Source organism: Delphinapterus leucas, chromosome 10 (genome assembly GCF_059928025.1).
Source record: "Delphinapterus leucas isolate spDelLeu-1000000601 "Yukka" chromosome 10, BTC_Dleu_Yukka2, whole genome shotgun sequence".
NCBI classification, from domain to species: Eukaryota; Metazoa; Chordata; class Mammalia; order Artiodactyla; family Monodontidae; genus Delphinapterus; species Delphinapterus leucas.
Genome location: NC_143138.1, coordinates 40102962 through 40127996, shown reverse-complemented (window position 1 = coordinate 40127996; position 25035 = coordinate 40102962). Strand labels below are relative to the sequence as shown.

General features: G+C 42.0%; 1 protein-coding gene and 1 non-coding gene across 2 annotated transcripts; both read right to left on the bottom strand.

Annotated features, from left to right (window-relative positions):
- Positions 1–355: 355 nt before the first annotated feature.
- Positions 356–6189, bottom strand: RPS10 (ribosomal protein S10). Its single transcript, XM_022581644.3, has 6 exons — positions 6081–6189; positions 5098–5247; positions 4700–4871; positions 3139–3216; positions 1086–1141; positions 356–450 (listed from the first exon to the last, which is right to left on the bottom strand). The coding sequence occupies exons 2-6, from the start codon at positions 5245–5247 to the stop codon at positions 409–411; spliced, it is 498 nt and encodes a 165-aa protein (XP_022437352.1). The 5' UTR covers positions 6081–6189; the 3' UTR covers positions 356–408.
- Positions 6190–16099: 9910 nt separating this feature from the next.
- Positions 16100–16172, bottom strand: TRNAG-GCC (transfer RNA glycine (anticodon GCC)). Its single transcript has one exon. It is a non-coding gene; the product is annotated as a tRNA-Gly (tRNA).
- Positions 16173–25035: the final 8863 nt, after the last annotated feature.

Sequence of the window (25035 nt, the reverse complement as noted above, 5' to 3'; positions counted from 1 at the left end):
GGTGTTTTTGTGCAATGTTTTCTCCCTGATTCTTGAAAACCCTGAGCTTTGAAGATTAATAATTCCAGGTCCAGAATAGCAACTGAGCCAGCATGGCTGGTGTGGTAAAGACGCCCAGCTTTCCAACCACCTCCCAGAACGGTTAACCACACTGGACAGGACCCCACAGGGAGGCTTATGCTGGAGCAAAGAGGGTCCAGGTCAAAGCCAAGTACTGCAGCTCTAACAGCAACAAGTGATGTCACCCTGGATAAGGACAACACCCAAAACCAATCCGCTCTTACCCCACTTAACACTCTGATCCTTAAACCAGTCCTGTTCAGGCTACATAACGCACAAAATAGGGTACACAAGATTAATTTTTTCTGGCTACACGTTTATTCAACACAAAACAATCTCTTCCAAACTTTACTGAGGTGGCTGACCACGTCCACGACCAAATCCGCCTCTCTGCAAGAGAAAGCACATGACATCAGCATAAGTGGTATGCCGGGCAGCAGGCCTCATCATCACTGGAGAGGTCCCCATATGTAAGGGCTCAGAGAACCCAGCCCTGCCTCTTACAGGCTCTGGGGCCACATTCACCTCCTAGGCCCATTTCCTGCTGCCCAGGACAGCTGCTGTCCCAACAGTGATACACCATCCCCGGGGTTAATCCTTTACTTGGATTAACTAGTCTCACAACTACCTTGAGATAGCTACTACTTTACAGATGAGGTAACAGGCACAGAGGGGCACCTGCCGAAGATCACACCATCTGGAGTCTAGAGCCTGCTCAATCCCCAGTGTTCAGGTTTCAACCCTGTTTTGGTTCACGAAACTAATCCAGGGAGCCTATGATGGCCATTAATGAACTAGAAAATACCACTATGCCTCATGTAGTATTGATCTGTGAGACGTGTTTCAGTAATTTATATATTTACAGATGTTTGCATACTGTGCCTTAATATAAAAACCTATCTGGAATATGTGCTTGGGAAGAGGGGTGGGACCCACCACACTATACTGCATCTCTGGATATGCAGATCCAAAGGGCTGAGACCAGAATAGTGACTGCTTATGAAGAGCAAAAAGGGGATACTTACAAACTGGAATTCGGTTGCTGACCCAGCCCCGGCCTCGGCTTTCTTGTCGGCACCAGCTGGAATGAGAAACACCGATTTAGATTCATCATATGATCTGATCCACTACAGAACAAGGACAAGTCACCCAACCCAATCTTGCAAGAAAAGCCATGTCAGCAAAGGTACCATGAAGTACAAGTAAATTACAACCTGCAGTGGGGAGACATCTTCTGAGCCACCTCTGCCCCATCCCTCTCTGGGGGCAGCCTTCCTTAAGTCACCTTACAAAACTCACAGCCCAAACTATTGCCTCCTCCAGGAAGGCTGCCTTGACCATGAAGTCTGGATTATGTGCACTTCCTATATGGCACTTCCCATCACTGAGCTACTTCCATGCTTCAGACCAGCACCTAGCTCAGAGGGAGCTCAATGAAGGGGGAACTAAGAGGTGAAGGGCCCACAGAAGCAAAAAGCAACTTTATTATGACCAAGGGAAAGTGGCAAACAAGATGAAAGATCTAGTGCTGCTCCGTCCTATATGTCAGCCACTAGCCCAAATCGAGATGTGTGCAAACTACCCATCAGATTTCAAGACTTAAGAGAATGCAAAATATCTCATTAATGTTTATACAGGTTACATATTAAAATAACATTTCAAAATACCCTGGGATTAAAAAAAATTAACATCCACATAAACCATTTCTATTTGCTTTAAATGTGACGACTAGGAAATTTTACAATTCACATTTGAGGGACAGGGCTAATAGTCAGTGCGGTTTCAGTAAATCTTATTCAAATCGGAGCCCCCCTTTGGCCCATTTCTGACCACACCCACCACAGGCTCCTGTCTGCTCACCCCCTGGCCCTTTGACCAGAGCCACAGTATCCTCCCCAACTCCGTACCTTTGTTCATGCCGATCTCTCCCTGAAATGCTCACTCCCCCACCCTCAACTTGGGGACCAACTGTCACATCCTCTGGCTGACTCCTTGTGTGGTTTGACTTCTAATAAAAGCGATGACGAACTTTCTCTGAACTGAGAGCCTGTTTGCTGGAGGAAATCTTTCTTACTACTATCCTATAAGCTATTTAGGTTAATCGCTCACTTCTCACACCTGAAGAATCAGGCACCACAAGTAGGAGGCAAGAGCAGTGAAAGTTAGTAAAAATTCCCTTTACACCTTTCTTTATATCACAATTAACTGCTTCTGCAGCAAGGACAGAGTCTCTTTAAAACAAATTGAATGGCTCCCCACCTTATTCCAGAGTAAAATCCCAAGTCATACCATGGCCCACAGAACTATGAGACCTACATCCTTATCTGACTCTCCCATTATCTTCTGTTTAGACAAGTCAGGTGCCTTCCCCATAGGACCTTTGCCTGTAATGCTCTTCCCCCAGGTAGCCTCACCTCCTGCAAATGTTTGCTTCAATCTCACTTCGACAGAACTTTCCCTAAAAATCCAATTGGAAGCTGCACACCCCGCACCCCCATAGCACCCACGATGGACATGATATATACTTATTTTTGTTTATCCACCCCCTACTACTAAAATGCAAGTTCAACAAGAGAAGGGCCTTTTGTCTCTCATGTACACTACTAGCCCCCCAGTTCCTAGAATCATGTCTGGCATACCACAGGCACTCAGTATATATCTGTTGAATGAACAGACGTCTGTTGTTCCCATCAGTGCAAACATGTGCTATTTAAAAACAAGATTTTGCACTATTTTTGCAATAAAAAAGCAACAAAGGTGATGTGAGTGGGCCCTGCCCTCAAGCACAACACAGGAACACAACTACAAAACAAAGAAAGCATGTTGCTTTCCTAAAAGTCTTCAGTTTTGCTCTAAAGGTCTTCAACTAAAGTCTTCGGTGTCCCCAGCTCAAAGGGCTTTCCTTCTAATCCCCATCCCTGCATAAGACAAGAAGTACAAAGGACTCCAGCTGGAGATGATCCGAGATGAAACAAAGGATCTTTACTGGTTACCTTGGCATCTACAAGGGCCGAGCCCCAGCCAGAGTAGAATCCCAAGATTCTACCTCAATACCCAGGTACAGATGATGCTACTCACAGGGCACAGCGCTTCGTCTGTAGGTGTCTCTGTCGGCTTCCCCTCTTGTGAGTCTTGCAGGTCGCTCTCCTTCCAGACCTACACAAATTAAACCACAGTATGAACACAGGGCAACGTGGGAACTCTGTTCCCTTCAGGCCAAAAGAACGAACTGCTCTCCATTCTCACTGGGCAACACTTAGTTATGATGGGTTAATGGGGACAGGAACTCCTACACCCACGACAGTCAGGTAGAAACCTGCCATCGCTGACGTTTTGGCTCCTCTAAGACCTAGGAAAACGCACATCTTAATTAAAATGTCGTACACCTGCAAAAAGTTTGCTTTCTTCTGTATTTCTCAGCATAAACACACATTTTCCAATTCCTTGGCAAATTAAGAAATCCAGCCATTTCTACAAACATTTGAATAGCCAAAACTTTGAACCTGACCCATCTCTGAAATGGAAAACTTCCTGTGCAAACAGGAAAGGAGGCACCATAAGCTGCAAGCCCCACCTCCAATATAAGTATATAAATACAGAAGCCACTGAGAATCCTCTAGCTCCTCCTCGCGTCTCACTAGGCTGTGGGATAACATTCTCATGAACACTGAAAGGTTAATCTAGTATTCTCTCTACCTTGTTATGCTGGAAAATTACCTATAGAGTTCATGATTTGAAAATGGACTTTTTTAGATTGAATCTGTAGTAAGTGGCCAAAGTAAATAAACGCCAGGCCCCACCTATGGCAAACTGGAATCTGTGTGGGAACAAACAATGGCATTGGCAACACTCCCATGCCCCCAAAGATTCCAAGATGCAGTGAAGAACCTTTGCTCTAAAGACATGTAATCCTGCCTAACCACCTAGGGAGCTTTCATAAAAAATGCAGATTCCTGAGCTCCATGAAGTGCCATTCCAGGGAACCTGACAGTCTGATTATCATCTGTTTTTAGGAATCTCTGCATCTCACCTCATCAAACTCACAAACTGCTCTTTCTACAGAGTTCCAGTGACAAATTTTTTCAAAACCTAAGGAAAAGGAACCATAGCCCTGAAAAATGCCAACTGTAAGCCAACAATGACCTCGAGTCAGAAGGTAATTCCCCACACACAGACCCCTTGCACACTGCTAATATACACACACGCACTCTCTACATCCATTCTCCCCTGTCGTGATTATTTCTGCTCCCACTGCCAAGAAACTCTAGACAACTCTTCATTTATTTCACATGGTAAACAGCTTTGCTTTGGACTTCTTGGGGGGGATAAGCACCTCGCTCTACTGGAAAAATTTCAGGAGAAAATTTCAGTAATACTCTATAACATTTATCTTGCCACAGAATAATATCCTGTGTTTAATGCCATTTCTAGGGATTGCCTAAAGACCTGAGTCCGGTTCCATTAAAGGTTCTAGGACCTGACCTAGGTCTTGCGTGTCAGAGTCCCTCAAGAGCTGATTCCAATGTTATATTACTAAGACCACCTCCATGCCCCACACAAAAAAACCCAGTTTCACCTCTCTCCCCAGAAAGAGCAACTTCAGAGAATGCCTTCTCTGTGCATTATGTGGGCACTATACCTTTGGGCCGCGGCCTGCCAGTCTCAGGACGACTGCGGCGCAGGGTGGCAGGCACGATTTCAGGGGGCAGGTGAAGGTAATCCCGGAGATACTGGATACCCTCGTTGGTTAGGTACCAGTAGAAATGTCTCCAGGCAAACTGTTCCTTCACGTAGCCTCGTGATTTGAGAGACTGTAAGACAGAAAACCACGGTTAAGACATAACTAGAGGCTAGAAAAGCAGTGCAAATGGGAAGCTCAACTTCACAGTAGACAAATTTTCACGGTGTATCTACCTCACAGCCCTTCAAGGCAGCAAGCAGCTCTGGCTGTCCTGACTTCTCCTTGGAATTTGCCTTGAACACCAGTGGAAAATCCCTCCATCTGCCCCAGCAGCCACCCCCCCCCACCCCCGCTACCTGCATGGCCTTCATGACATGAAGATTGGGCACATTCTTGTCTGCCAGCTCGGGGTGCTTAGGCATGTGGACGTCCTTCTTGGCCACCATCACTCCCTCCTTAAAAAGGAGTTCATAAATGGCAATCCGGTTCTTCTTAGGCATCAACATCTGCAGGAAGGAAGCGATTATCAAGAGCATTTTTGAGCAGTGTGGCCACGGGCCAGTAACCCAGTTCATCACCCCCAAAGACCACACACACACACACACATCACTGTCCAATGGACTGAAATCTCAAACACACCATGAAAAACAAGAATTCAAACTCCGCTAACTTAAGTCCAACAGTGACTAGTTCCCTCCCCCACCCTCGAAAACACGATTCAGGTGAGAAATTGCCAGGACGTTAAAATAAAACGATGGAGGTACATACTCGCTGCAAGACTTTCACACTCACAACAAAGGTGTAAAACGGGAAGCAGACCCTGTACGCTCGGACTATTTGGGGACCCTCAGCAACAGTACCTAATGCGGAATGGGCGCGGCGGTACCTTCAGGTGCGCGGGAATGACCCAGAGGAAAGCCCTCGATTCATAACAGGCCGCTGACCCCAAACCAAAGGGCTGAAACCTTCACAGCCTACCACTCTTCTCCCAAACTGAACTTCCATGACCAGGCAAAGAGGCAACTCAGGGTGCGGGGTTCTGCCCCGAAAAACAACGTGCAAGAGGAGCAGTCTCCCTAGCCTCGCCCGGATCTTCCCCGCCACGCAGGAGCTTCATCTTCCTCTCCCCTCCGCCTTCCACTATCGGGACGCCAATCTTCGCCTGCCAGGGCCCCACTACCCAGCGAAGTGCGGCCCTGGCTCCTCTCATTGCTCAGAAATGGACGTGAGGGGAGCGGGAGCGAGCAGCCTCCGCCACAACCCCGGGGAGGAGCAACGACTACGGCGGCGAGAAAGCCAGGATGGGGGCCGATGGAACCCGAACTCCAGAGGAACTAACCGCGACGGCTGCTGGGTCCGGGGCCGGAGCTGGAAAGGAAGGAGTATGTGCGGCGCGGCGTCTCTTCCGGGCTGCCGTGCCCCGCCCCCTGTCAGGACCCGCGCGCTGCCTGAGGTGGCCTCGGCGGTGCCTGAGGGACTGGCGTCTCCGGGCGACCGCGAACCCTGGCTGCCTTGAGGACGAACGCACGTGGAAACCGCCGCTGGGGGCTTCTGACACTGCGTGCTTTATCAATAAATGGTCACTTTTATTGCGTGGGTAGGCCCTTTAGAAAGCCGTTACGTGTTTCTTTTGTTTCCCGTCGGTAACTTAACTTATTATTATGTAAATAATATATGCTCTTTGGGGGGGGGGAAGAGAAACCAGACGGAATAATAATAACTGCAATAATAATAATAAAAGAATAAAAATAGAATCCCATCAACCGAAGGATCGCTATTAACATTTTGGTATATATTCTTACAAACTCAAAGGAAGTGTATTTTTTAACAAAAATGGGATGTTTTGTATGTACGTTATGGTACGATGTTTGGAAACCTGCTTTTTTCATTTACTAATACATCATGAATCTCTTCTTGTTAATTAATACCTTCAATTGTAATGACTACGTAGTAGTCCGCTGATGGATGGTTTAATCAACACTCTATGACTGGATATATATTTTAGAATTTTTTCACTATTATAACTAACGATGCCACACACCTGCACACTTCTCAAATATTTTCCTTAGGACAAAGTCCTGGCAGTGTAATTGTTGAGTAACAAAGTACACATTTTTAGGTTTTTGACACATGCCACATTGACTTCTGGAAGGCGTTATCAATTACATTCTGGTCAGCTGTTATCAACAAGGCTCACTTCCTCATTATTAACCCTGCCGACATTGGACATTCATTTTTCTCAGTCTGATAGATAAGAAATATTAATCTCATTGCTCTTTTGATTTGCTTTTCTTGATTACTTCTGTGGTTAAATAGTTTTTCTTTTTAGGCGTTTGTGTTCCTTCTTTTATAAATTCACTTCCATTATCTGTTGTCCTATTAAGTTTTTTCTTATTGATTTGAAATTACTCTATGTATTAAAGCTATTAACCCTTTGTCACATATTTTTCAAGAATTTCTCCCAGTTTTTTTTTTCATTTGTTCAATTTAAATAGTATTTCGAAGAAGTTTCACTTTTTTTTCACATTTCTTTGTATTCAAATCTTTATGGTTTCAGACTTTGGTACAATGCTTAAAAAGTCGCTCCACATCTGAATATCATATAAATATTCACCTAGGGACTTCCCAGGTGGTGCAGTGGTTAACAATCCGCCTGCCAATGCAGGGGACACGGGGTTGAGCCCTGGTGGGGTTGAGCCCTGGTCCGGGAAGATTCCACATGCCGCGGGGCAACTAAGCCCATGCGCCACAACTACTGAGCCTGCGCTCTAGAGCCTGTGCTCTGCAACAAGAGAAGCCACCGCAATGAAAAGCCCGTGCACCGCAACAAAGAATAGCCCCAGCTTGTCCCAACTAGAGAAAGCCCGCGCGCAGCAACGGGGGCCAATGAAGACCCAATGCAACCAAAAATAAATAAATTAATAAATTAATTTTAAAAATATTCACCTATAGTTTCTTCAAGTATTTTTGTGGTTTCACTGTTTAAAAATAAGTATTTGGCAGTTTTGCAGGATGGAAAGAGTTCTGGAGATTGGGTGCACAACAATGTGAATTACTTAACGCTACGGAAATGTACACTTAAAATGGTTAAGATGGTAAATTTTATGTGTATTTTGTCATAAGTTAAAAAATAAGTATTCATAACATGTTTACAGAAAATTTTTTTTAAAACCTTGGACAACAAGAAACAAGGAAGAAGGAAAAACATAATCTAAGGACTGGTAAAGCAGATTTGGAAAAGAATACAATAAAATTCATAGTAATGAAAACTAAAATGATTGAAATTTAAAACAATTTAAAAAAAGAATAAACAATAGATCTGACACACTTGAAGAGAAAAATCATGAGAGGGAAGATAGATGTGAAAAAACAGAACATTCACAATGTAGTCCAGAGATTAAAAGAGATGGAATAAGTGGGTGTGGGCAGGAATAAATTAGGAGGCTGGAATTAACAAATACACACTACTATGTATAAAATAGATAGCCAACAAGGACCTACTGTATAGCACAGGGAACTCTACTCAATATTACATAATAACCTATAAGGGAAAAGAATCTGAAAAAGAATATATGTATATATGTATAACTGAATCACTGTGCTGTACATCTGAAACTTACACAATATTGTAAATCAACTATATTTCAGTAAAAAAAATTTTTTAATAAAAATATATATAACTGGAAAAAAAAAGAGATGGGATAGTTGAAAGAAAGGATTTGAGGTGTGAAGGATAGAGAGGGAAAGTCTAATACATGTCTATGTGAAGTCACATAAGAAAATGATAGAGAATATGGGAAAGAGACACTGTCAGTATCCTCAAGAATTCTTGGAAGACAACACACTTCAGAGTCACTGTGATCATCAACTCTCAAGTTGGATAAATAAAAACAGATCCATGCCTAAACATATCATAATGAATTTGCAGGACATCAGAGACAAAGAGAAGACCTTGAAAGCAGCCAGCAGGAAGACACAGGGGTGATGGCTCACTTCCCAGCAGCAGCTCTGGGATGCAGTTTACTGAAATACAGTCTCGCAGGTCTCTTCCCTTACTGTGGCTAGAGTGATCCTGCTACAACATCAGACCATGTCACTCCTCTGCTTAAAATCCTCCAAGGACTCCCCAGTTCACTTACAAAAATATTCAAAGTCTTTACATGACTAAATTGTTTATGTTTAAATCTTTTAGGGACTTCCCTGGTGGTGCAGTGGTTAAGAATCTGCCTGCTAAATGCAGGGTACACGGGTTCAAGCCCTGGGCTGGGAAGATCCCACCTGCCGAGGGGCAGCTAAGCCCATGTGCCACAACTACTGAGCCTCTGCTCTAGAGCCCAAGAGCCACAACTACTGAGCCCATGCACCTAGAGCCCGGGCTCCGCAGCAAGAGAAGCCACTGCAATGAGAAGCCCGCGCACTGCAACGAAGAGTAGCCCCTGCTCGCCGCAACTAGAGAACAGCCTGTGTACAGCAACGAAGACCCAACGCAGCCAAAAATAAGATTGATTAATTAATTAATTAAAAAATAAATCTTTTATCCTCCTGGAATGTCTTCTGGTGTAAAAATTTTTCCTCCAAAGGGTAATATGGTTTCTCAGCATCATTACCTCAATAAGCTATGCTTTTATCTGAAATATCAGTAAATTGTTTAGGAGAGATGGATTCAGTTTTAGATTTTGTTGCATTTGTGCCTGTGAGACACACTGGTGAAAAAACCCAGGATGATTTTTTTTTCTTTTTTTATCTCCCTGTACTATGCAGCTGCTTCCCACTAGCTATCTACATTTGGTAGTGTATATATGTCAATGCTACTGTCACTTCATCTCAGCTTACCCTTCCCCCTCCCCATGTCCTCAAGTCCGTTCTCTACGTCTGCATCTTTATTCCTGTCCTGCCCCTAGGTTCATCAGAACCTTTTTATTTATTTTTTAAGATTCCATATATATGTGTTAGCACATGGTATTTGTTTTCCTCTTTCTGGCTTACTTCACTCTGTATGACAAACTCTAGGTCCACCCACCTCACTACAAATAACTCGATTTTGTTTCTTTTTATGGCTGACTAATATTCCATTGTATATATATATGCCACATCTTCTTCATCCATTCACCTATGGATGGACACTTAGATTGCTTCCATGTCCTGGCTATTGTAAATAGTGCTGCAATGAACATTGGGGTACATGTCTCTTTTTGAATTATGGTTTTCTCAGGGTATATGTCCAGTAGTGGGATTGCTGGGTCATACGGTAGTTCTGTTTTTAGTTTTTTAAGAAACCTCCACACTGTTCTCCATAGTTGCTGTATCAATTTACATTCCCACCAACAGTGCAAGAGGGTTCCCGTATCTCCACACCCTCTCCAGCATTTATTCCTTGCAGATTTTTTGGTGATGGCCATTCTGACCACTGTGAAGTGATACCTCATTGTAGTTTTGATTTGCATTTCTCTAATGATCAGTGATGTTGAGCATCCTTTCATGTGTTTGTTGGCAATCTGTATATCTTTGGAGAAATGTCTATTCAGTTCTTCTGCCCATTTTTGGATTGGGTTGTTTGTTGTTTTTGATATTGAGCTGCATGAGCTGCTTGTATATTTTGAAGATTAACCCTTTGTCAGTTGTTTCGCTTACAAATATTTTCTCCCATTCAGAGGGTTGTCTTTTCGCCTTGCTTATGGTTTCCTTTGCTGTGCAAAAGCTTTTAAGTTTCATTAGGTCCCATTTGTTTATTTTTGTTTTTATTTCCATTTCTCTAGGAGGTGGATCAAAAAAGATCTTGCTGTGATTTATGTCAAAGAGTGTTCTTCCTATGTTTTCCTCTAAGAGTTTTATATTGTCTGGTCTTACATTTAGGTCTCTAATCCATTTTGAGTTTATTTTTGTGTATGGTGTTAGGGAATGTCCTAATTTCATTCTTTTACATGTAGCTGTCCAGTTTTCCCAGCATCACTTATTGAAGAGATTGTGTTTTCTCCATTGTATATCCTTGCCTCCTTTGTCATAGATTAGTTGACCATAGGTGCGTGGGTTTATCTCTGGGCTTTCTATCCTGTTCCATTGATCTATATTTCTGTTTTGGTGCTGGTACCATATTGTCCTGATTACTGTAGCTTTGTAGTATAGTCTGAAGTCAGGGAGTGATTTCTCCAGCTCCATTTTTCTCCCTCAAGACTGCTTTGGCTATTTGCGGTCTTTTGTGTCTCCATACAAATTTTAAGATTTTTTGTTCTAGTTCTGTAAAAAATGTCACTGGTAATTTGATAAGGATTACATTGAATCTGTAGATTGCTTTGGGAAGTGTAGTCATTTTCATAGTGTTGATTCTTCCAATCCAAGAACATGGTATATCTCTCCATCTGTTTGTGTCGTCTTTGATTTCTTTCATCAGTGTCTTATAGTTTTCTGAGTACAGGTCTTTTGTCTCCCTAGGTAGGTTTATTCCTAGGTATTTTATTCTTTTTGTTGCAGTGGTGAATGGGATTGTTTCCTTAATTTCTCATTCTGATCTTTCATTGTTAGCGTATAGGAATGCAAGATATTTCTGTGCATTAATTTTGTATCCTGCAACCTTACCAAATTCATTGATGAGCTCTAGTAGTTTTCTGGTGGCATCTTTAGGATTCTCTATGTATGGTATCATGTCATCTGCGAATAGTGACAGTTTTACTTCCTTTTTCCAATTTGTATTCATTTTATTTCTTTTTCTTCTCTGATTTCTGTGGCTAGGACTTCCAAAACTATGTTGAATAATAGTGGCAAGAGTGGACATCCTGATCTTAGTGGAAATGGTTTCAGTTTTTCACCATTGAGAATGATGTTTTCTGTGGGTTTGTCGTATATGGCCTTTATTACGTTGAGGTAGGTTCCCTCTATGCCCACTTTCTGGAGAGTTTTTATCATAAATGGGTGTTGAATTTTTTCAAGAGCTTTTTCTGCATCTATTGAGATGATCATATGGTTTTTCTTCTTCAATTTGTTACAATGGTGTATCGCATTGATTGATTTGCATATACTGAAGGATCCTTGCATCCCTGGGATAAATTTTTTTTTTTGCGGTACGCGGGCCTCTCACTGCTACGGCCTCTCCCGTTGAGGAGCACAGGCTCCGGACGCGCAGGCTCAGCGGCCATGGCTCACGAGCCCAGCCGCTCCGCGGCACGTGGGATCTTCCCGGACCGGGGCACGAACCCGTGTCCCCTGCATCGGCAGGCGGACTCTCAATCACTGCGCCACCAGGGAAGCCCACGATCCTTTAATGTTTTGTTGGATTCTGTTTGCTTGTATTTTATTTGAGGATTTTTGCATCTATATTCATCAGTGATATTGGTCTGTAATTTTCTTTTTTTGTAGTATGTTTGTCTGCTTTGGTATCAGGGTGATGGTGGGCTCATAGAATGAGTTTGGGAGTTTTCCTTCCTCTGCAATTTTTTGGAAGCTTTTGAGAAGGACGGGTGTTAGCTCTTCTCTAAACGTTTGATAGAATTCACCTGTGAAGCCATCTGGTCCTGGACTTTTGTTTGTTGGAAGATTTTTAATCACAGTTTCAATTTCGTTACTTGTGATTGGTCTGTTCATATTTTCTGTTTCTTCCTGGTTCAGTCTTGGAAGGTTATGCCTTTCTAAGAATTGTCCATTTCTTCCAGGTTGTCCGTTTTATTGGCATAGAGTTGCTTGTAGTAGTCTCTTAGGATGCTTTGTATTTCTGCGGTGTCTGTTGTAACGTCTCCGTTTTCATTTCTAATTTTATTGATTTGAGTCCTCTCCCTCTTTTTCTTGGTGTGTCTGGCTAATGGTTTATCAATTTTGTTTATCTTCTCAAAGAACCAGCTTATAGTTTTATTGATCTTTGCTATTGTTTTCTTTGTTTTTATTTCACTTACTTCTGCTCTGATCTTTATGATTTCTTTCCTTCTACTAACTTGGGGTTTTGTTTGTTCTTCTTTCTCTAGTTCCTTTAGGTGTAAGGTTAGATTGTTTATTTGAGATGTTTCTTGTTTCTTGAGGTAGGATTGTATTGCTATAAACTGCCCTGTTAAAACTGCTTTTGCTGTATCCCATAGGTTTTGGATCATCGTGTTTTCATTGTCATTTGTCTCTAGGTATTTTTTGATTTCCTCTTTGATTTCTTCAGTGATCTCTTGGTTATTCAGTAACGTATTGTTTAGCCTCCATGTGTTTGTGGTTTTTTCGTTTTTTTCCCCTGTAATTGATTTCTAATCTCATAGCATTGTGGTCAGAAAAGATGCTTGACATGATTCCAATTTTCTTAAATTTACCAAGGCTTGATTTGTGACCCAAGGTGTGATCTGTCCTGGAGAATGTTCCATGTGCACATGAGAAGAAAGTGCAATCTGCTGTTTTTGGATGGAATGTCCTATAAATATCAATTAAATCTATCTGGTCTATAGTGTCATTTAAAGCTTGAGTTTCCTTATTAATTTTCATTTTGGATGATCTGTCCATTGGTGAAAGTGGGGTGTTAAACTCCCCTAGTATGATTGTGTTACTGTTGATTTCCTCTTTTATAGCTGTTAGCAGTTGCCTTATGTATTGAGGTGCTCCTATGTTGGGTGCATATATATTTATAATCATTATATCTTCTTGGATTGATCCCTTGATCATTATGTAGTGTCCTTCCTTGTCTCTTGTAACTTTCTTTATTTTAAAGTCTATTTTATCTGCTATGAGTATTGCTACTTCAGCTTTCTTTTGATTTCCATTTGCATGGAATATCTTTTTCCATCCCCTCACTTTCAGTCTGTATGTGTCCCTAGGTCTGAAGTGGGTCTCTTGTAGACGGCATATATATGGGTCTTGCTTTTGAATCCATTCAGTGAGCCTGTGTCTTTTGGTTGGAGCATTTAATCCATTCATGTTTAAGGTAATTATTGATATGTATGTTCTTATGACCATTTTCTTAATTGTTGTGGGTTTGTTTTTGTAGGTCCTTTTCTTCTCTTGTGTTTCCCACTTGGAGAAGTTCCTTTAGCATTTGTTGTAGAGCAGGTTTGGTGGTGCTGAATTCTCTTAGCTTTTGCTTGCCTATTAAGCTTTTGATTTCTCCGTGGAATCTGAATGAGATCCTTGCCATGTCGAGTAATCTTGGTTGTAGGTTCTTCCCTTTCATCACTTTAAATATGTCCTGCCACTCCCTTCTGGCTTGTAGATTTTCTGCTGAGAAATCAGCTGTTAACCTTATGGGAGTTCCCTTGTATGCTATTTGTCGTTTTTCCCTTGTTGCTTTCAATAATTTTTTCTTTGTCTTTAATTTTTGCCAATTTGATTACTATGTGCCTCAGCGTGTTTCTCCTTGGGTTTATCCTGCCTGGGACTCTCTGTGCTTCCTGGACTTGGGTGGCTATTTCCTTTCCCATGTTAGGGAAGTTTTTGACTATAATCTCTTCAAATATTTTCTCGGGTCCTTTCTCTCTCTCTTCTCCTTCTGGGACCCATATAATGCGAACGTTGTTGCATTTAATGTTATCCCAGAGGTCTCTTAGGCTGTCTTAACCTCTTTTCATTCTTTTTTCTTTATTCTGTTCCGTGGCAGTGAATTCCACCATTCTGTCTTCCAGGTCACTTATCCATTCTTCTGCCTCAGTTATTCTGCTATTGATTCCTTCTAGTGTATTTTTCATTTCAGTTAGTATATTATTCATCTCTGTTTGTTTTTTCTTTAATTCTTCTAGGTCTTTGTTAAACATTTCTTGCATTCTCAATCTTTGCCTCCATTCTTTTTCCGAGGTCCTGGATCATCTTCACTATCGTTATTCTGAATTCTTTTTCTGGAAGGTTGCCTATCTCCACTTCATTTAGTTGTTTTTCTGGGGTTTTATCTTGTTCTTTCATCTGGTCCAAAGTCCTCTGCCTTTTCATTTTGTCTATCTTTCTGTGAATGTAGTTTTCCTTCCACAGGCTGCAGAATTGTAGTTCTACTTGTTTCTGCTGTCTGTCCCCTGGTGGATGAGGCTATCTAAGAGGCTTGCGCAAACTTCCTGATGGGAGGGACTGGTGGTGGGTAGAGCTCCCCAGGCTGATTTTAGATAAAGAGCTCAGAATTTGTCCTGTGGGAGAGAGCTGCATTACATTAGGTCAGGGAATCACCTAAGACCCTGTGAGGCTCTGAGATCACCTGGAGAGGATGTGGAGTGAGAAGAGGATGCGGAGGGACACTGCAGCACTTCCCAGCTCATCCTCAGATGAGGTTCCTGTGGTGTCTCCAGCCCTGGATGGAGCCTTCTCATGGGCAGGGGCCATGCCTTGCTCCTCTCTTTGTCCTCTCCAGCAGTTAGCATGATGTCTCACACATGATTGGGATACTAAATGTTTCAGGAGTAAACAGCAAACTCATGGTGAGCAGAGGATATTAGAGGTTACTGAGTCAGGAAGGAGGACGAATAATAATACCCTCTGACATTTAGAAAAGACTTCTCAAATGACAGCGCACCCTTGAGTTCACTGAATTCCATTCAGCAGTGAGGCACAAGGCACCTGGCCCTGGGCCAGGTGATGGGGTAAAAGTGGAGGCAAGAACACACTCGGATCCCACGCCCGGCAACAAATACCTCTATTATGTACTGGGAGCTATGAAGAAAAGGATCAGGGCGTGGTGACCCAGAGCTTGGGTTGAGAAAAACCAGGAGGAACAATTCCACTGCAAGGCCCTGCTGCAAAGAAGGGCTTGAACTGAGAGGCAAGCCAGCGGCCAGGACATGGTGAGCATGGTGAACCTGGACAGGCATGGTGGCCTCAGGAAGAGGTAGGATTTTATTCAAAGTGCGATGAAGAGCCACGGAAAGGTTTCAGGCAGTCGTGACAGTATCAGATGTATATTTTAAAGAAATTACCGTTATAAAGACCAACCCCATTTTTACCACTCCTGCGCTGTATTGTGCGTGAGATATAGGTCTATCACCTGCCCCGTGTTAACGACACACACACACACACACAAACCCAAAAAACAAACGAACAAAAAACAGGCTTAGAGAAACAGATGTTTCTTGGTCAAGGTCGCAGAAGTAAGAATTGATGGAACTGGACTCTGTCTGCAGAGCCCGGAGCCTTTCCTGCTACCTCAGGCTGCCCCTCTGCAATGGGGTGTTCCTCCTGGGGCCAAGGTCAGGGGCAGGGAGCCAGAGCCCAGGGTTCAGAAAAGTGAGAGGAAGGGCTCCGGCTCTTGCAGGGTTTGGTCTCATGCCTGCTGCTCAGTAGAACCCTTTGGGAAGCTTTTAAAAATCCATTTACCCAGGCCACACCCCAGGCTGAGTTAAGTCAGACACAGGGGGTGGGGTCAAGGCATCAGTAGTTTGCTTTTTTTTTTTTTTTTTTGGCTGCACCACGAGACTTGTGGGATCTTAGTTCCCTGACCAGGGATGGAACCTGGGTCCCCTTCAGTGGCAGTGCAGAGTCCTAACCACTGGACCACCAGGGAATTCCCCCATTATTTTGCTTTTTAATTTTTCTTGATGTGTAGTATACTTACAGTACAATGCACAAATGTTAAGGTTACAACTCAATGTATTTGTGTGTGTGTGTGTGTGTGTGTGTAAATCCATGTTAACTACCATTCAGATCAAGAGAGAGGATCTGACCAGTACCCCAGAAGTCTCCCTTTCTGGTCAGTGCCCCACCCCCACTCCCAGATACACACTATCCTGATGTCACCACAGTACGTATTCGTTTGTGTCTGGCTACCCGTCCCTCTCCATCATCAGGTCTGTGAGAATCCCCGTCACAGGCATCAGTACTTTGTTCCTTTTGGTTGCAGAGTGGCATTTCATTGTACAGCTACAGCACAATTTGTTCATCCATTTACCAGTTGATGGACCACCACCTAAGTGGTTTCCAGCATTTACAAATAAAACTGCTAAGGATGTACTTCAACATGTTTTCTGGTGAACATGGGTATGGGCAGCAGCAGTTTTAAAGCCACCAACATTGAGAACCACCGACTTTGCGAAGCTATAAAATCCTGCGGGCTGCTGGAAAGATGGAAGAATGGAAGTCAGGGTCTAGGTCCCCAGAGACTCCCTGGAGTCCCCCCAGATTGGAAATGAATAAACTACCTTGTAGAGATTTTCTAGTTGCAGTTCCTTTTCTTTTGAGGTTCCAGAGCCTTGAATAAAATCTCCCCAGTCACAGAAGAAAGGGAAGGAGTCCTGGAGAGCAGTGCCCTCAGTGGTCAGCATGGTGGCCTCTATTTCTGTGACTCAGGGAACAGAGTGGAGGGCACCCTCTTAGGGCCCAGGTACAGTGAGGCCCTGGCTGTGACAACAGTAAACCAGATGTCCTCAATAGACACTATCTAGAATAGCTTCCTAATGCTGTAGCATGACACCTCCTCCCACTCCAGAAGAAAGCTCCTCGAAAGAGCCATCTCTGCTGTGAATTTTCATTTATAGCTCCCAAGGCATATATGAGTTTGTGATCTGTAGGTAGATGGCTGCTGATACATTCCCGGACACACACACACACACACACACACACACACACACACGTCACCCACATCTGTTGCCATGGGGCTGAGGGTGTGATTTATTCTCTAAATGGAGCCTGACCCTCCCCTCCACATGGGCAAACCACACCGCAGATGACCTCTCCCTAATCAACTACCACCTCTTTGCCTGTCATTGTTTGGGGCAGCTCCTCTGACCTCACTTGCCTGAAGCTGCCGTGATTATTTTCCTGAATTATTTGATAATAAGCAATGTGGAGGCAAAAACTGCAGACAGAGTTCAGGGAATGCCACCTGTTGACAGCCTGTTGGATCTGTTGCCTGCAGAGGTGATCCATGTTGCTGTCAAGGTCTGGTTCATCCATTGTCACCTGTAACCCTCTGAGCATTTCTCATGCTCCCTTGTTTTCTTTTTCACTGCCTAACTATTGGGTTGGCCAAAAAGTTTGTTCAGTTAGTGAATACATTAGTCAATAAAATTCTTGGTGAAAATGAAAAATGTGTCTTTTATTTTTATTTAAACCAAATGAACTTTTTGGCCAACCCAATACATTTTTGAGTACCCATTTTACAGCTGGAAAAACTGAGGCATGGGAAGGTTTGGAATCTCAGCTCCACAAGGGCACGGATTTGTGCCTGTGGTGCTGATGGCTGGACCCTCAGCAGCTTGGGACAGTGCCTGGCACACAGGAGAGGCTCAGTAAATATTTCTTTAGGAAATGAATGAAGCTTGTGATGCATTTTGGTTTTGAAACGTCTATCTCGATTTCCTCTTCCTGCTGGGCCTCCTTCCTCAGCACAGTCCACCAGGACAAGCAAGGCAGCCACACTTTCCTTGGGAGCGTTTCCTCTCCCATTGCCCATTGGAGCCTCTTTACCTCTGCATTTGAGAGCACAGAATCGAGAGCTACACTGCCTGGCAAACCTCTGCCACTGTGGGGCCTCTTAGCCTCTCTGTGCCTTGCTTTCTTCATTTCTTTGCTGGAAATAACAGTACCAACCTGGTGGAGTTGTAGGAAGGATTCAAAGAGTTTGTATAAATGATGCATTTGGAGCTGTGCCTTGCATGTGGCAGGTGCTCAAGAAAGTCAGTTATTAATATTACTTTAAATAAAAAAAAACTTTCCCCCTAGCTTTAATGAGGTATGATTGACAAATAAACATTGTATATACTTAAGGTCTAAGGCCTGATATTTTGATATCCTCTTTTCTGAAAGATTTTTTCAAATCTTCTGCCCATTAAAATATTTTTTTCAGTTGTGGTAAAATATACACACCATAAAATTTACAATCTTAACCATATTTAAGTATACAGTTCAGTCTTTTGCCTGTTTTAAAAACTGGATCATTTTACTTCTTAATATTGAGTTGTAGGAGTTATTTATATAATCTGGATACCAGTCTTTTTTTCAGATATATGTAAATATTATGAATATTTTCTCCTAGTCTGTGGCTTATCTTTTTATCTTCTTAACAATGGCTTTTGAAGACCAGAAGCTTTCTTTTTTTTTTAAAAAATAAATTTTATTGGAGTCTAGTTGATTTACAATGTTGTGTTAGTTTCAGGTATACAGCAAAGTGAATCAGTTATACATATACGTATAACCACTCTTTTTTTAAAATTAATTAATTAATTAATTAATTTTGGCTGCACCATGCGGCTCGTGGGGTTTTAGTTCCCCAACCAGGGATCGAACCCGGGCCCTTGGTAGTGAGACTTCAGAGTCCTAACCACTGGACCGCCAGGGAATTCCCTATCCACTCTTTTTTTAGATTCTTTTCCCATATAGGTCATTACAGAGTATTGAGTAGAGTTCCCTGTGCTATACAGTAGGTCTTTATTAGTTATCTATTTTATATGTAGGAGTGTGTATCTCAATCCCAATCTCCCAGAAGTTCTTTCTTTTTTTTTTAAACACAAAGATATAATTTTATTCATGCAAGAATATGAATACTGTTCAACATGTAGGGCTTTTTTCTGCCTGTTTAAATTGAATTTCAATCTGAACATCTAATATTGACAAGCATCAGGCTATTTTAATCAGGTTACTTTTTATGTTTATAAAAGTGGCACAAATGTCTCTGAATACCACTCCAGAGATACTAATACACAAGGCAAACAACTACCCAACTCCTCTTTAGCCTCATATCACAAAACAATGCAAAAACAGATGGAATAACATTCCCTGTGCTCTAGGGAAGGCACAATACAGGAAGAGGGTAAGAGGGTTTCTGGGTCCCTGCCACTGTTTCACATGCTTCTTTCATCTTCTGTCTTCCTTCCCCGGGCACGACGGGGCTCCTTTGATGGAAGGCAAGATGGCTGCTATCCCCAGAAGTTTTCAATTAATTAATTTATTAATAGACTAATTTGTTAATTTTTTAAATGACCTGTGCTTTTTGTGTCCTAAGAAATCTTTGCTTAGCCCAAGCTTACGAGAATATCCTCTTACGTTTTCCTTAGAAGAGTTTTTAGTACCCACCCTCCACCCCTGGCATGGCTTGTGGGATCTTAGCTCCTGGGCCAGGGATAGAACCCATGCCCCCTGCAGTGGAAGCGCAGAGTCCTAACCACTGGACCACCAGGGGATTCCCATTTTTTTAGTTTTTTGGGGTTTTTTTTAACATCTTTATTGGAGTATAATTGCTTTACAATGGTGTGTTAGTTTCCGCCGTATAACAAAGTGAATCAGCTATACATATACATATATCCCCATATCTCCTCCCTCTTGGGTCTCCCTCCCACCCTCCCTATCCCACCCCTCTAGGTGGACACAAAGCACAGAGCTGATCTCCCTGTGCTATGCGGCTGCTTCCCACTAGCTATCTATTTTATATTTGGTAGTGTATATATGTCCATGCCACTCTCTCACTTCGTCCCAGCTTACCCTTCGCCCTCCCCGTATCCTCAAGTCCATTCTCTGTGTCTGCGTCTTTATTCCTGTCGTGCCCCTAGGTTCTTCATGACCTGTTTTTTTTTTTTTTAGATTCCATATATATGTGTTAACATACGATATTTGTTTTTCTCTTTCTGACTTACTTCACTCTGTATGACAGACCCTAGGTCCATCCACCTCATTACAAATAACTCAATTTCGTTTCTTTTTATGGCTGAGTAATATTCCATTGTATATATGTGCCACATCTTCTTTATCCAGTCATCTGTCGATGGACACTTAGGTTGCTTCCATGTCCCGGCTATTGTAAATAGAGCTGCAATGAACATTGTGAATTTTTTTAGTTTTAACTTTTACACTTATGTCTATGATCGACTTCAAATTAAATTTTGTGTGTGGTATAAGGATTGAGATTCTTTTTGTTTCAAACGAATATCTAGTTCTTCCAGCATCATTTGTTGAAAAGACTATTCTTTCCGCATTGAATTAACTTTGTTGAAAATTAATAGATCACACATCAGTGGCTCTACTTCTGGGCTCTTTTTTCTCTTCCACTGATCTGTAGTGTTATCCTTACACCAACAGCACACTTTCTTGGTACTGTTGCTTTATAGATAGACTTGAAATCAGGTGGCATAAGTCTTCCAACTTCATTCATCCTTTAAAAGAAAATTGTTTTGGCTTGCTCGTTAAAAAAATATTTTGATCTGTGTCATAAAAGATGAGGAAAAATAGATAACCAACAAAGACCTACTGTATAGCACAGGGAACTATGCTCAATATTTTATAATAACCTATAAGGGGAAAGAATCTGGAAAAGATATATATAGATAGATAGATAGATCTGAATCACTGTGCTGTACACCTGAAACTAACACGATATTGTAAATCAACTGTACTTCAATTAAAAAAAAATTCAAGAAAAAAATTCCAAGGAATTCTCTGGCAGTCCAGTGGTTAGGACTCCGTGTTTTCACTGCCAAGGGCCCAGGTCCAATTCCTGGTCAGGGAACTGAGATCCCACAAGCTGCTCAGCGTGGCAAAAAAAAAAAAAAAAAAAAAAAAGATGAGGAAAGCGTACAGATTGAAATAGACTAAGCAGAAATAACAACTAAATGCAATGTGGGATCATGGATCAGATCCTGGAAGCAAAAAGAGACATTAGTGGGAAATTCATATTAAAGTAAGGTCTGTAGTTTAATGAATAATATTATACCAATGTTAACTTCCTATTCTCGATTATATAGATATTAATATTGAGGGAAGCAAGGTGAAGATATCAGAAAACTCTTTATTCTTGTAACCTTTCTCTAAGTCTAAAGTTAGTTCAAAATAAAAAAAATTTTAAATTGTACAAATATTGATTGTAACAAATGTACCACTATGGTACTGGATTTGATAGTGGGGGAAGCTGAGAGGAGAGGGGCAGGGGGTACATGAGAACTCTTTGTACTTTCTGCTCAATTTTGCTATCTACCTAAAACTGCTCTACAACACAAGGTCTACTTAAAAACGAAAAAAGAGAAAAGAAGGTGCACATGAAAAAGAGTGAGATAAGAAAAAAACTTGATGTTGTTTTTTTGCATATATTTTCCCCTTAATGTAAAAAATTGTGGTAAAATACACACAACACAACATTTACTAGCTCAACCATTTTTAAGTGTATAGTTCGATGGTATTAAGTATATTCATATTGTTTTGCAACCATCACCACCATCCAGAACTCTTTTCATCTTACAAAACTGAAACTCTATACCCATTAAACAATAACTTCCCATTTGCCCCTCCAACCAGCCACTGAAAACTACCGTCTACTTTCTGTCTATGTTTTTGACTACTCTAAGTACCTCATATAAATGGAATCATACGTGTTTGTCTCCTGTGGCTGGTTTATTTTCACTTAGCACAATGTCCTCAAGGTTTATCCACACACAAAAAAGGGCACAAATAAAAAGAATGAGATAGAAGAAAAAAGTTGATGTCTTTTAAGTCTCTTTTAATCTATAGGTTCTCCCTCTGTATTAGTTTTTCTATGCTGTGTAACAAATTATCACAAATTTAGTGGGTTAAAACAACACACACATAGGGAATTCCCTGACGGTCCAGTAGTTAAGACTCCTTGCTTTCACTGCCGAGGGCCCGGGTTCAATCCCTGGTCAGGGAACTAAGATCCTGCAAGCTGTGAGGCACAGCCAAAAAAAAAGAGAAAGAAAAAAAAAACACACATATATTATCTCTCAGCTTCCATGGGTCAAAAGCCTGGGCACCACTGAGCTGGATCCTCCTCTCAGGGGCTCACAGGCTGCAGTTAAGGTGTTGGTCAGGCTGCATTCTCATCTGGAGACTCAACTAGGGAAGAATCCACTTCTAAGCTCATTCTGGCTGGTTGGCAGTGCTCATTTCCTGGCAACTGCAAAACCGTGGGCTCCAGATGCTTCCCAGTGATTGCTGGAGACGGCCCTTAAGTTCTAGAAGCTGCCCCAAATTTCTTGTCATGTGGCCCTCTCCATAGGCTGTTCATAGCCTGGATGTTTTCTTATTTAAGACTAATAGGGGAAATGGTGCTGGGAAAACTGGACAGGTACATGTAAAAGTATGAGATTAGATCACTCCCTAACACCATACACAAAAATAAGCTCAAAATGGATTAAAGACCTAAATGTAAGGCCAGAAACTATCAAACTCTTAGAGGAAAACATAGGCAGAACACTCTATGACATAAATCACAGCAAGATCCTTTCTGACCCACCTCCTAGAGAAATGGAAATAAAAACAAAAATAAACAAATGGGACCTAATGAAACTTCAAAGCTTTTGCACAGCAAAGGAAACCATAATCAAGACCAAAAGACAACCCTCAGAATGGGAGAAAATATTTGCAAATGAAGCAACTGACAAAGGATTAATCTCCAAAATTTACAAGCAGCTCATGCAGCTCAATAACAAAAAAACAAACAACCCAATCCAAAAATGGGCAGAAGACCTAAATAGACATTTCTCCAAAGAAGATATACAGAATGCCAACAAACACATGAAAGAATGCTCAACATCATTAATCATTAGAGAAATGCAAATCAAAACTACAATGAGATATCATCTCACACCAGTCAGAATGGCCATCCTCAAAAAATCTAGAAACAATAAATGCTGGAGAGGGTGTGGAGAAAAGGGAACACTCTTGCACTGCTGGTGGGAATGTGAATTGGTTCAGCCACTATGGAGAACAGTATGGAGGTTCCTTAAAAAACTACAAATAGAATTACCATATGACCCAGCAATCCCACTACTGGGCATATACCCTGAGAAAACCAAAATTCAAAAAGAGTCATGTACCAAAATGTTCATTGCAGCTCTATTTACAATAGCCCGGAGATGGAAACAACCTAAGCGCCCATCATCGGATGAATGGATAAAGAAGATGTGGCACATATATACAATGGAATATTACTCAGCCTTAAAAAGAAACGAAATTGAGCTATTTGTAATGAGATGGATAGACCTAGAGTCTGTCATACAGAGTGAAGTAAGTCAGAAAGAAAAAGACAAATACCATATGCTAACACGTATATATGGAATTTAAGAAAAAAAAATGTCATGAAGAACCTAGGGGTAAGACAGGAATGAAGACGCAGACCTACTGGAGAACGGACTTGAGGATATGGGGAGGGGGAAGGGTGAGCTTTGACAGGGCGAGAGAGAGTCATGTACATATACACACTAACAAACGTAGTAAGGTAGATAGCTAGGGGGAAGCAGCCGCAAGGCACAGGGGTATTAGCTCGGTGCTTTGTGACAGCCTGGAGGGGTGGGATAGGGAGAGTGGGGGGGGGGGAGACGCAAGAGGGAAGACATATGGGAACATATGTATATGTATAACTGATTCACTTTGTTATAAAGCAGAAACTAACACACCATTGTAAAGCAATTATACCCCAATAAAGATGTTAAAAAAAAAAAAAAAGAATTTCAGGTAGGAACAATAGGATCTATAAAAAAAAAAAAAAAAGACTAATAGGGGAGGACTTTGCTGGTGGTCCAATGGTTAAGACTCCGTGCTTCCACTGCAGGGGGTGCGTGGGTTTGATCCCTAGTCAGGGACGTTCTGCATGCTGCGTGGTAACGCCAAAAAAAAAAAAGAAAAAGAAAAAAAACAAACAAACAGGGGAGTCTCCCCTTCCAGTCTGCTAAGATGGAGTCATATAACAAAACATGCTTATCGGGTGCCATCCTCTCACCTTTGCCATGGTCTATTGGTTAAGGGCAAGTTGCAGGTCGTACCCACACTCAAGAGGAAGAGATTATACAAGGGCACAACTCATTGGGGGGGGTCAGTTAGGGTATGTTGGCCATACTCTCCATGCCCCCCCGCCCTTTTTTTCCTTTACAATTAATTTGTTGGAGTATTTGGGTTGTTTGACCTGTAGATTTTCCCTTGGTCTAGATTTCGCTGATTGTACACACAGTGCAGTTCAACATGCTCCTCTGTCACCTGCATTTCTGGCAAACGGGCAGCTGGACCCCGAGGACTGATCAGACTCAGGTTGGATCCTTTTGGCAACATTTCAGGTGGTGACGTGGTCTTCCCTCAGGAGGCACATGGTGTCCGGCTGTCTCTCTTTTTGTGATGTTAGCAGCCATTGATGTTCAATGTCTACACCAGTTAATTCACAGAGGGTAACAAAATGATGATGTCCTAATTCTATTATTTCATTTACTGGTTGCAATACTTTTATAAAGAGATGCTTCCCCTTATCTATTATTTGGTTACCCAGTGGCATAAGTCATATTGGGAAGGCAGGATAAATGCTTGATTCATTTCTTTTGTTTTTAAAATTAATTTATTCATTTATTTATTTTTGGCTGTATTGGGTCTTTGTTGCTGCATGCAAGCTTGTCTTTAGTTGTGGTGAGCGGGGGCTACTCTTTGTTGTGGTGCGTGGGCTT

Excerpts from the sequence above, each read along its gene's own strand:
- RPS10 (XM_022581644.3), bottom strand. The coding sequence starts at position 5,247 with ATGTTGATGCCTAAGAAGAACCGGATTGCCATTTATGAACTCCTTTTT. Across the intron at positions 4,872-5,097 it reads ATGTCATGAAGGCCATGCAG|TCTCTCAAATCACGAGGCTA; the intron begins GTAGCGGGGGTG and ends TCTGTCTTACAG. Across the intron at positions 1,142-3,138 it reads CAGACGAAGCGCTGTGCCCT|CTGGTGCCGACAAGAAAGCC; the intron begins GTGAGTAGCATC and ends TTCTCATTCCAG.